Here is a 12241-nt window from a genome sequence, read left to right on the forward strand (position 1 = left end):
GCCTAGGTATGCTCTAAGTACGGAGATATAATGTTACGCAGTCTTCAGTATATTGGATTATTTATGTTAGAAAGAAAAAATATACAGCAGACAAAACTGTGTGAAACAAAACAAAATAATAAAATAATAAGGTCAAATAATAAGAGAGTGTAATAATAGAGTGTCCCATAGTTCCTCCAAGAAGGATCAAGATCAGCTTGTGCCAGCCTGGCGCTGGTTTTCAACTAGGTCCAAAGTTGTTCCGACTCACGGACTATTAGTAAATTATTTTATCGTCATTATCATCAAACGTAACAGTATAAAACAGGTACTTAGTAAATAAGCGAAGAAACGTAAAATTATGAAATAAAATGGCTCTTTTGAAATGTTAATGATACTAAGAATACTTCATTGTGTACACACAAAATGAGAGTAAAAGGCTTTATTTGCAGAACGTTATTAAATAAGACCAGACAAAAGTAAATGAGATTATTTCAATGTGAACAAATATGTGCTCGCTTCTTCGTGCTTAAAACATCTAGTTAATTTAATTGCCAAGGGTTTTGTGTAAAAAAGGACGACTGTATATAATTTCAGAAATTTTACAATCTAAATTCTGTAAAATTTACATTAAGTATGATAATTAATATATAATATGTAACCTAGGTACTGGATTGTGAAAAAGCGTAATAACATTTTGCTAATCACAAGGAATTTAGAGATAGGTACTATTCATATGGTTCCATACCTGAAAAGTAAAACGGGACCCTATTCCAAAGACTTTGCTGTCCGGGTGTGTGTCTGCCTATATGTCTGCCTCTAGGCTATATCTCAACGAAGAAAATATGTTTTTCTGTATAACAACAAATTATAAAGTTGGATGGGTTACAATTTATTGCATTTTCTCTTTAACCTATCTGTACAGAACCCTTACTGTGTTCAGTATTGTTTGAAAGTGGTATTGAGGCTATGTTTACAAAACATTTTGTGTGGGACTAAAGCTGATAGATAGTCAATCGACGCTTCAATTCATTAGGTCAAGCTAGCGCTGAGGAAGTCACACTCTCATAGACAATCGCCATAGATTTGTTAAAACTATATCTTATGCAATACTTGATCTTTATCTGTCTAAATAAACATAACTCAAAGATGACTCAATGACATAATGATCTATCAATGCAAAACCCAAACTAATCCCAACGGTATAGAATAGAGGATTAAATTTTGAACCATGAAAAGTTATTAAGAGATGTTCTATAGCAAGATACAACATAATAATAATTGTATTCACCGGCATTTTATTGGCAAAGCTAAGCTAAAACCCAATCGATTGATAAATCTCCTTGTTATTCTATTTACTATTCTCTTCGTAATCCGGCAACATAGCCTCGTGTTATATATAATTATTTGTTGCGTAAATACTAACGCTCTATCAATACGGGTTATAAGTAGTTTATAAACCAAATACCCACTTCACATTCGCCATTATTGCAAATAATTATGAACTAAAATACCGACTGCATTTCTATTAAAAGCGCTATGCACGAGACGTTCTTTTGACCGTTAACGAGTTTTAATTAAGCCCCTTTCTGTGAAGGGCAAAGAGTATCTCGTTTAATCATTTGCTTGCATCAGGTCGTCCTTTTTGAATTACCATGCATTGCTCGTAATGCAAATTGAATGAAGCGATTATTGTTTTTTCACGTTTTTCTTTAAATTCAGATTAACAAATATGTATGACCATAAAATATGTCATGTTGTATTACGTACACAGTGAGAATTTACAAAAAAAATTACATATATTAAATAGATTTCTTACATATAATGTAATGTTATTGTATATTGTATACTATAAATGGCATTAATAAAAAAAAAATTAAAAGAGCCTATATATTTCTTGCTTCATACCCATACCATACAAAATTATCAACAAACAGATCGATTTCGGAGAGTGCTTGTGAGGGCGCGGGGTCGCAAGTGGCGACCTGCTGGTCGGGCCAAGCGTGCGCCGCCTCAAGGGACGTACGGACGGACATATGTTTCCGCCAGGCCAGCCATCTCATACCACATTTGCATGCGCAAGGTACGTAACATTAAACAATTACATAATCGCGATTTTTTAGGGCTTTGGTGAAATTTTCACTTTTTGTATATAGTGAAAACCTATTTAGTCGAATCTTGCAACATTATTTAAGTTTAAATATCTCATAATACATAATGCTCCTGTTCCTGACACAGTCGGGTAAATTTACCCCAGATTACACCAGTTTGAAATATTTTATCTATTACAACACAGCAATGTATCAATAAAATGTGCTATTTTAATCATTCATTCATCATCGTTGAATAAAAACCTAATTCACATATATCAATATTCAAATAACCATCTAATGTTAATGATCTTACATGATTGTTTGAATTGCATTATGTTTCCTCGTAGTACAACTTGCTACTCCGTAATGAAATATTAAATAAAATCACTAAAATATCAATTTAAAAACTAGAGTCAAAACATTGTGAGATATGGTGCACGGACTACGCCGGTGGTGACCCATCCAACTTTGGGGCGCTCCCGGATGGCACGCCTTGCAGCTATGAGAGGCCTTTTGATCTGTGTTTTCAGGTACATGTTTTTCTTTTATTGTACGTTCTATCTGTATTTCTCTATTTTCTATGTGTGCAATAAAGTGTTGAATAAATACACCTATATAATTATATATACTGTTTTATGATCTAAAGGTGTTTTTTATTAAGAACTATATGGGTTGTAATGATAGACGATCTATTAAAATTATTTAAAGTTGCATTCAGATGTCTACATTAAATGATTTGCAAAGAAAAAGACTTATATTTTACATAATTAATAAATCACTTATTCTTGGATATGTTTTTAAATAAGCTACATTTTCCATGAAACTTACAAATACATGCCATTTTAATGACACCACTATTAGAAATTGGTCTAAAACTACCAGAATAGAACGGAGGCCCATATCCTTTTCCTTACCTTTTCCCAGTCCTTTCCTTTATTCCTCTCATCAATCCTTTCCTAATCCGTTCCCAATTAAAGTCGGCAATCCATTTGTAGAGGCGTAAGGTCTGTAATTGACCTTACGTCTCTCCAAATGTTCAGCTCCATTGGCGACTATGATAAAAAAAAGGTTTTATAGAATTCTAAAACACTCTTTGTTCCCTACCAAGTCTATACAGAATCCCAGAATTTCTATTAAACTGACTTGTCAGACTTCCCAGAACTACAAACCCATAGAAACAGAATTTATTATCGCGTAGACACCTTTAAGCTCAGTCTGAGACGGATAATGTGTTGGGAAACGCTAACTTCGTAAGTAGTTAAGTTGTAATGAAGTTTGTGTTTGATATGCTCCGAATAATGGTGTTTAAAGGCTGCCCATTTATCCTACATATGTGTGTGAACTGTCCTCCGTAATTTGGGCAATATGTTTGAAGCTAATGGTCGCTTCTAGAACTTTATTAATATTTTAATATATCTAGATAATCTTGTATTAAAATGAACATCTGGCGGACTATAGAGTTAAGGAAAATTTGGCTCACTTTATTACTAGCTGGAGTATACTCCAGTTGAGAAAAACGGGCTAGGTTCCGCCCTGGTTTTGCCTGTAAGCAAAGGAAAGGATAGATAGATAGTCCCGGGATTTTCCCCGTATAGTTCCTGTTCACGAGGAATTTCCAAGATAAATACAACCCTATTTCTTTTCTCCGGGTTTAAACTATCTTTGTGCCAGAGTTCATAAAAATCGGCCTGTTCAAGCAAACAAACAAACTCTTCACCTTTTTATATTAGCATCGGTTTACATACGAATGCAATTCGATGCTTTATTCTTTATGTTATTTATATTTATGTTATCAATATTTTCTAATTTTTCCACTTATTTATTATGAGAATAAACTCAATGGAAACCAGGCAACTGGTTAAATCATGCCGTTTTATGAGTCTAGTTTGGTACTAGAAGTAGTCTAGAAGAGTCGTTGAACACTAAACATTACACAATGTCCATCTCTCAGGGCACATGTGTGAAGGGGCAATGCAACAGTACTGACCCGGCTTGCAACTGGTGCCCAGATGGATACTGTATCAATAACACGCACATATACATGCGACAGCTCGCGAAAGGTAAGAATAAAATTATATAAAGATAATATATTTAAGATGTATATTCCATATTAGAAGCTTATATTTCAATCCTATAATTGATTCAGGTAATGCTTAATTTATTGTGTTAACTAGCTTTTAAACTATGTAATAATAACATACTTCTATGTTTGATCTAGTAAATATAGTGATAAATATATCAACATAATAATAAAAAAGTATTAGCATTTGAATTTAAAGATACGTTTTTGAGGATATTTTAAAAATTTTGTATTATACAAATTTCTAATTACTGATGATTTCAATTTTCATCTAATTCGTAGAGTTACATTACAGCAAACTTCAAAAACTTCTCTCAAATAGCTCATAATTGTCAAAGATTTTAAGTAATCTACGGAGGAATAATTAAAAATGATAATAAATGGAGCTAACAAATGGTTTCCCACGTTTAGGAAACCGAGGTAATTACGAACTTTGCTGAATGTGAATGATTAGGAAAATTTACTTAGACCAATAACAGGATCATTTGTTTTAAGAAATAATATGGAATATTACTAAAATATGCAAAAGTTATTGTGAATGCATAAATAGAAAAAATCACATTTAACCCACTCTTCCCCATTTGTTACTCATATTCAGGGTCGATTTGACACTTTCCTGATATGTTTTGATTAGCTTATCTTACTAATAATGGAATATAATGTGCAGAAATGTATGGCTTCTAAGTGCCAAAGGGGTTTCCATCCTTTATTTCTGTTTTTCTTCTCAAATTCCGAAATATTCCTTTGAAATCCCAATAGGTTGGACTCGTCTAACAGTAATACCGCACGAAGCGAACAAACTATCAGTCCACATAGCTACTCCGGTAGCACTGAACATCGCGATACGAGAACGACGCCGCGACAGGCCGATCCTGGAGCTCAGCAAACACGCGAAACGTATAGACGTCGAAAGCAAACAGGACAAATATCTCAAATACGATCCGAATGTACCTCAAAATCTGCAAATCATTGAAGTGGATAGTAACGTGATAGATATTAAGGAAGACAAATACGCGTATGAGGGTGAGGTGATAGCAGCGGGGGGATTGGTCAAGTGGAAGCAAACTGACTCTGATGTGTTTATTACGTCGGATTCCAGGCTGCACACGGATTTGATGATTATGGTAAGACTTTTTATACAAATATTTGACAAATTTATTAAAATTTTATGCAGATTATAATGTATACACCTTCTTGTAAATTAATCTTGGGATTCAGTGGAAAATTAAATTCAGAATAAGAAATTTTTAATGCAAATGAAACTGACATGCAGCATTAGTTGATTACATAAAAAATAAATAATTTTATTTCAAATTACATTTTCGCCCACGACTTTCTCGGCGTTGTATTAGACAATTCTCATGAGAATGAGATGCTTCATCGCGGTGTTACGTACCCAATAGTACTCTCTTGTCTTCTAGCTATCTCAAAAGTCATATCGTAGTGAAGTGTATTTGTTAGTTTGTCTTTCTGTCACGGTATGTTTTTGTGTGTTATGACTACTTTTAACTGGAGTTAAACATTTATTTCGATAAGAATTTTCTTTAACTACGCGGTCGAACTACTCTTATACGCTTAATGAACATATTCATTAATTAGTTCTTCTAGAAGACTCCATCATTCGTGTTTGCAAGTTTAATAAAATTCGATGAAATCACTTGATGTCATATTTTTATTTTAATCCATCAGGGAGATTGTAACATTTGCCATTTTAGGCATTCACTATAACTTATTTAATATTAAAAGCTGCATATTCATAATCCTACCTCTTAAGATATTAAAGGGATTACAAAAATCCACTCGCAAAGTGTCAGCGAGTAACACTTTATGAAGATCGCGTGATGAGGGTTCGCCCTTACATGATGTATTATTCACGTTTTCCATTGAAGTCAAGCTAAATTTGATTTAACATTGTATTCTATGTGTGTTTAACATCTAGCTATGGTGAATTAATAACATTTACATTGAAATAATTTAATAATTGAAGACTTTTTGCAGAAAGTTGAATACGAATTTCAACCAATTTCGCATGAATGTTATGTAGAAGAAACATAATGAAAAAAAGAATTCGATTACTTTTGCATGATCATTACATAGATTAAATACAAGTATGATTTCACATAAATTCATACTTTACAAAATCTTGAACAAATATGTATTTCTTAAAAATGGCATCACAATTCAATGCAGTACAAACTCCAGGTTAAATTAATCTATTTTCCTCGCCCTCACCATCGTCCATCCGGAAGCTTCTACAAAGTTCTAGTAAAATTCAAAATGAAAATACGAGCTTTGAGCGAAAAACTATTTCGTTATTTGCTCCAAAATACGTCATGCATTACAGACATCATTTACAAAGGCATGCATGTTAGACTATTCCATCTCTCGGGAAATTTGTTGGTTGGTTTATTATAAAAAATATTCAACAAAGGACAGCATACTACTGTGATCCATCTAGGGTTGCCAGCTGTACTGTTATAAATTGTAAAAGTGTTAAATTTTTATGTAATTGCATTGTGTGTAATCGTATACCGTTTGTATACATAGCGCAGTTTCGTTCTCCTTCTGTATTGTCTACGTAATATACTGAGAAGTCAGTGAAATGTCTAAAAATGGGTGATCTTCTCATCGTCTCATAATAATTCTTATAATAAACGTTGGCAACCATATAATCGCCGGTCTTGTATAAAGCTCCCGCTTAATTATTCACAAACACTTTCCACTGAACTGAAGTTAATTGCGGAGTTTTTAATGTCACGATGCTTTTTACGTTGTTTATGTTACGCCACGTTTAGCTTTTCCGAGTTTATATTCGAGCTTTGTTTGTAAATTACTATATGGAAAATGTTTTTATTATTAATACATTACGTATAAAAAGTGTGTACCTGATGTGTGGACGTGATGTTTGGTAGACGTTTACGAAATAGATACTGTATGTAAATCAATAATCTACATCTACGTTATTTATTCCGTTGTGTGAAATTATATATAATTAAACATAATTATTGCAAGTTAAGTTAAAAAAAAATACTTTGTGCACTACAAATCTGGGTACCCAGATACTCAGATTTATTACTCGGAAATGTATTTATTACATATTGTCATGATTATTATACGTGTTCGGGCGTTATTTTTAAATGTAATACATGATACATTAAGTGTTGAATAACAAATCACATGTTTTAGGCTATACCAGAGACGCCAGTTGTGAATGAAATATTGGCTGTGGAAGTTTCTGTGAACTACAGCACGCCGGCTTCGCGGACAAGGCCAATGGAATATAGGTAATGTATTTATTATAATAACACACACAAATTTGTTAATTAACGTTACTTCATTACCATATAAATTTGATGTCTCTCATTATCTCTTATTACTTTTACAACGTAAAATATTTAAGATGATGTTCTACTATCCTATTTTACATTTAAGGTTTCAGTTTATTTAATTAATCGATCTAAGCTCAGCGCTAGCCCTTATTGTATTTAAATGGATATGTTAAAGATATAGCAATAAAGTTCTGGACACTTGCGTATAGAAGTGAATGGACAAAGAAGACTGATCATCCGTTTGCGCAAAAACATAAATCAATGAGACTGACGTATATCAAGGACTTGGATGCAATAAATACAACAATTTTAAAATGTTTATAGAAGCATTTATCCGCAATTAACGCTTGTGTTATTTATACTTCCTAACACGAATGATAATGTTATCCAAATATGCATAATTTACATTATCAAAATTGTTTCATTTTGTCAACAAGCTGTATAAGAAAATCTTTCAATCCACTATAATAGAAACAAAAAACAACGAACGATATTTTTCTTTTCTATTTAATCTCATATAATTCGCAAAAAATTTAACTTTAACTGTCAATGGAAAAGCCATTGAAACAGCGTCATATAAACTATTTTCACGATTAAAAGGGGAACTGTCACAAAGCTAGAATTCTTCAGAAGGCTGCGGCGACATTTGAAAGGTTTCTTCGTGGAAGACAGAATAAAATAACGATCGCGTACTCTCCTTTAGATTAACTAGAACCCAGCACGTATTGTGTTTATTTGAGTTAATTTATTTGTGTTTCCATTTCTGATTAACACTGAAAATATTGTTCTCGGAATCTATATATTGATATTCCTTGATAATATACAGTCAACTATGCAAATTTAGGCCAAGGGAAGGAACCCCATCCCCACAAAAGATCGACGTGAACTAGTTTCATGAGTTTATCCTTTTTCTTATCTTTCCCAGTCCTTTCCTTTCTTCCCCTCATCAACGACTTCCTTTATCGCTTCGATAAAGATTTGTATTTAAATATGTTTGCCATGTTTTCACACAAAGCTATTGAACTGATGTGAAATATAGGCTACATATGTACCACGGGCGAAACTGGTAAGAACAGCGTACGTCAACTATGTTTATGAAATGGTAGCACCTTAGTACCTTCTTACGAAGTGTAAACACATTATACAAATACAAAATAACACAACACAATCTTTCAATAAACATCTTTGTGTTGATAAGCAATGACCATTCGTGTATAACTTGATGAATGTTAAACTTCACAAATGAACAATTTAATGGCATGCCATTAATTCCGTGCCAACGGTTAAATAAGTGCATAAATTATTCATAACACATAATCATGCCATCATAGGGATATTTTATTTTTATATATTAAATGAATTACTTTTATCTGCAAAAGCGTACATATCAGAGACCATTCTATTTGGTACAATAACAAGCATGATGTCATCAAGTGTTTCGAATAGCGAGTGAACAACTAAGCACTTCTATTTAAAGCTCTTATTTGTAAACATATCGTATTATATAACTCCCTTGCATACTATCACGATGTACGGCAATGTCGATACATTTAACTTAAGAAAACTATAAATTCACAAAGAAACCTACCTGCTGCAGCGACGTAGGAATTAATAATTGAGAACTTAGTTTGTGACGTCACTCCGTGCCGAAGTTCCCTCGCTCGGTATTTTTATTGGAAACTAACATGAATGTTTACTGAACACCTTTATAGATAAGTCTAGATACATCGAAAACATAGGTAGTTCGAACAAACAACAACTTATATATAGGTATATTTATAATAATTTGATTAAATAAAAAATTATGTTAGTATTATTTATATTGGTTGATTTTCAATAATATTTAATATTCTCTGAAAGACGTAAATTGTGGCTTGTGAAAATGGAAGTACATTCGTCCCTCGTCAAGTCTCAGGTCAAAAATAAATATATCAAATATTTAATTTCACCCTTGTTGTTTTACTTTCATAACTAACGATCTCCACGTGTATATATCACAGAATAAGTAATAATAGCTAAATATTTTTTAAATCTAGTACTTTGAAATATAAATTGGATACAAACATTTTTATATATCTTTTTGCTCACCTTTTAAGAGATTACTGTCGCAAATTGAAATGTCAAAAAACGAATTTCATTAAAAAAAAAACAAAACTTATTTAATTATCTTCAAAAGATACCTTTAATTATCTCAGTTAAAAACGTAATTAAACTTTAATTACATAAATAATAAACTCGTCAGCCAGCGCTGGAATCCTAAATCAACAATTTCAAATTTGTGTCAAGGTGCTCACAATTTCTGCTCTGAAATTGCTCAGAATGTGTGCTTCAATAAAACTTTGAAAACAATCAGTATGGCTTCATAGTTCGTTACGAAGACTTTGAATGTAATTAGATATACCTACCTAATTACGCTATTTAACTTTTAAGATTTCTGCTATTTTATGTACCTGCCTACTGAGTTCATTTCTATATTGATTTATGTGGCATTTAGGGCAAGACTTTATTAAAATTTAGGCCTAGGCCAGATACTTTAATAGCTTAAATAAAAGTAGTGCATTTACATCATCTTATACTTATATAATGTACATACAGAATCTACTTCGGTTTATTGACAATTGAAATATGCGCCTTGGTTTTTAAACAAAATTTCATCAAAGCCCGCTTCAATCCACATTACATCCTCTAGGACGCAGTTGATGAATCAATGAAGAATGACATGCGACATTAGAACGCAGTGAAACAGAATACAAATCGACGCAGACTGTATCTTATCTAGAGTTATATAAGTATATGTGAACACCAATTAAATTAATTCATTGTTCCTGTATTGTGGTGTGAAAATAAATTAAACGACTTGATTTGAGTCAGATTTGGGTTTTATGTTTAATAATACTATTTAAATTGGACTTAAGTCCACAGTAGCTAAACAATTTAATTCTCGTGCAGATGCGCTGAATCATTTTTTATATATAACATAACATAACATATGTTATTATTAACACAAATTATCATAACTTAAATATTATTAACTAGAAGTTAATCTTTATTAAGCTCAAAGCCTTAAATTTATACATTTAATACTATTATATATATACTAATTGAATTGGACTTAAGTCCACAGTAGCTAAACAATTTAATTCTCGTGCAGATACGCTGAATCATTTTTTATATATAACATAACATAACATATGTTATTATTAACACTAATTATCATAACTTAAATATTATTAACTAGACGTTAATCTTTATTAAGCTCAAAGCCTTATATTTATACATATAAGCACTTATTATTATTCTGTGATATAAGTGCCATTAACGTAGCTTTTAAAATACCATATTAAAAGGTATCAAGGTATCAAGATAATATCGCTCCGAACACTTAGGTCGCACCCTTACGCCCTAGGGATTTAGACGTCTGTCTAATTCAGCCTGCGAATCGCGATAACATACTACATTCGCCTCGAGCGTCTATGACAACGTGATAATCTTCTCGTCGCGATCCAATTTTCTCGAAATCTCTCCATCAAAATTGTTCTGAATTATTTTGTGTAGCACACTGTGGGATCGTAGAATCGTTGTGAACGGTTCGCGCGATCTTATGATGTGATATTTAAGATGTTTTTTTTTTCTTCCGTTTTTTGAAGGACAAGTTTAATCCTATATCGAAAGAAATGCATGTGTATAGCATTTATTATTATGTTGATTAATTAGAATCGGTGGAGAAAAAAAATTCAATAGGAGTAAATGATGTAGGTTTGTGATAAGTTTTTGGTACACAGACAGGCATACGACAAGAGTACAAATGTTAATTTGTTGAATTACAGTAATTAGTATGGTTTAGATAAGTGAATCATCAAGCATTAATGGCGACCGTCAGCTGAAGCGCCGTTACTAGGTTGAGCAGTGGTGAACTTCTAAGTACCTACGTAAAATAAAACGGTCATTTTCTCTAGATAATAATCTGTCAGATAACAGTTAACTACACTACACTAAAGTCTTTGAAAAGTTATATCTTATCTTAACCGTTGTACAAGTTATCAAAGCGGAATAAATAATTATTGACATTTGCGCCTGTCTTGAAAAATTGTAATTTTCATTTTTGTTCCATATTCGTTAGTCAAGTTACCGAGACACGAACACGAAGAAGATCTTGAAACTCCTTTTCAGCTTCAGACCACAATCCACCACGCTGACCAAGTGCGAGTCGGCAGATGTCACATGTCGTCGAACCTTTTCTTCGATATGCCGGATTCCTCACTGTGTTCTCCTTCACCGTTTCAAACAGTGGTGATGGGAATAACGTGCAGATAAATTGAAAATCAATTTATTTCTTACAAAATCGAACCCTCGGACCCTCGACTTTTCGGGCTGATACCTTGAACCATTAGTTATAGCAAAACCTTAACACGGCTATAAAAACTTTTGTTTTTGAATAATTTTCTCTTATATAGATGGTCCAGCGAGCGCGGGCCGTGCTCTGTGTCGTGTGGGGGCGGGGTGCGCATGGTGCGGCCGCGGTGCGCGCGCGACCACTGCGCCCCGCGTTACGAACGGTGCAACACGCACAGGTACGTGTGTATGTTAGCCATTACCCAGGACACTCACTTACATGCAATATAGAGCGCTTATACAGGGAAATAAATAAATGGGAGTCGATGGGAGTCGAGCATGCTTCGGCACAGATGGGGCCAGCTCGCACCGGGGAAGTACCACAGCCCCACAGAAAACCAGTGTAAATTTTAGCATGTTGTGTTTCG

At 33.1% G+C, this 12241-nt stretch overlaps 1 protein-coding gene across 1 annotated transcript in view; it reads left to right on the plus strand.

The window, feature by feature from the left end:
• The window catches only part of LOC119840394 (A disintegrin and metalloproteinase with thrombospondin motifs 3-like), a 49274-nt gene that overhangs the window by 31518 nt on the left and 5515 nt on the right, over positions 1-12241 (plus strand). The window contains exons 9-14 of the mRNA XM_038366992.1: positions 1917-2062; positions 2484-2602; positions 4024-4132; positions 4912-5276; positions 7339-7436; positions 11936-12052. Coding sequence (XP_038222920.1) covers positions 1917-2062; positions 2484-2602; positions 4024-4132; positions 4912-5276; positions 7339-7436; positions 11936-12052 — 954 coding nt within the window. The remainder of the gene's footprint in view (positions 1-1916; positions 2063-2483; positions 2603-4023; positions 4133-4911; positions 5277-7338; positions 7437-11935; positions 12053-12241) is intronic.

The sequence above is a fragment of the Zerene cesonia genome, chromosome 6 (genome assembly GCF_012273895.1).
Source record: "Zerene cesonia ecotype Mississippi chromosome 6, Zerene_cesonia_1.1, whole genome shotgun sequence".
In the NCBI taxonomy this organism is placed as follows: Eukaryota; Metazoa; Arthropoda; class Insecta; order Lepidoptera; family Pieridae; genus Zerene; species Zerene cesonia.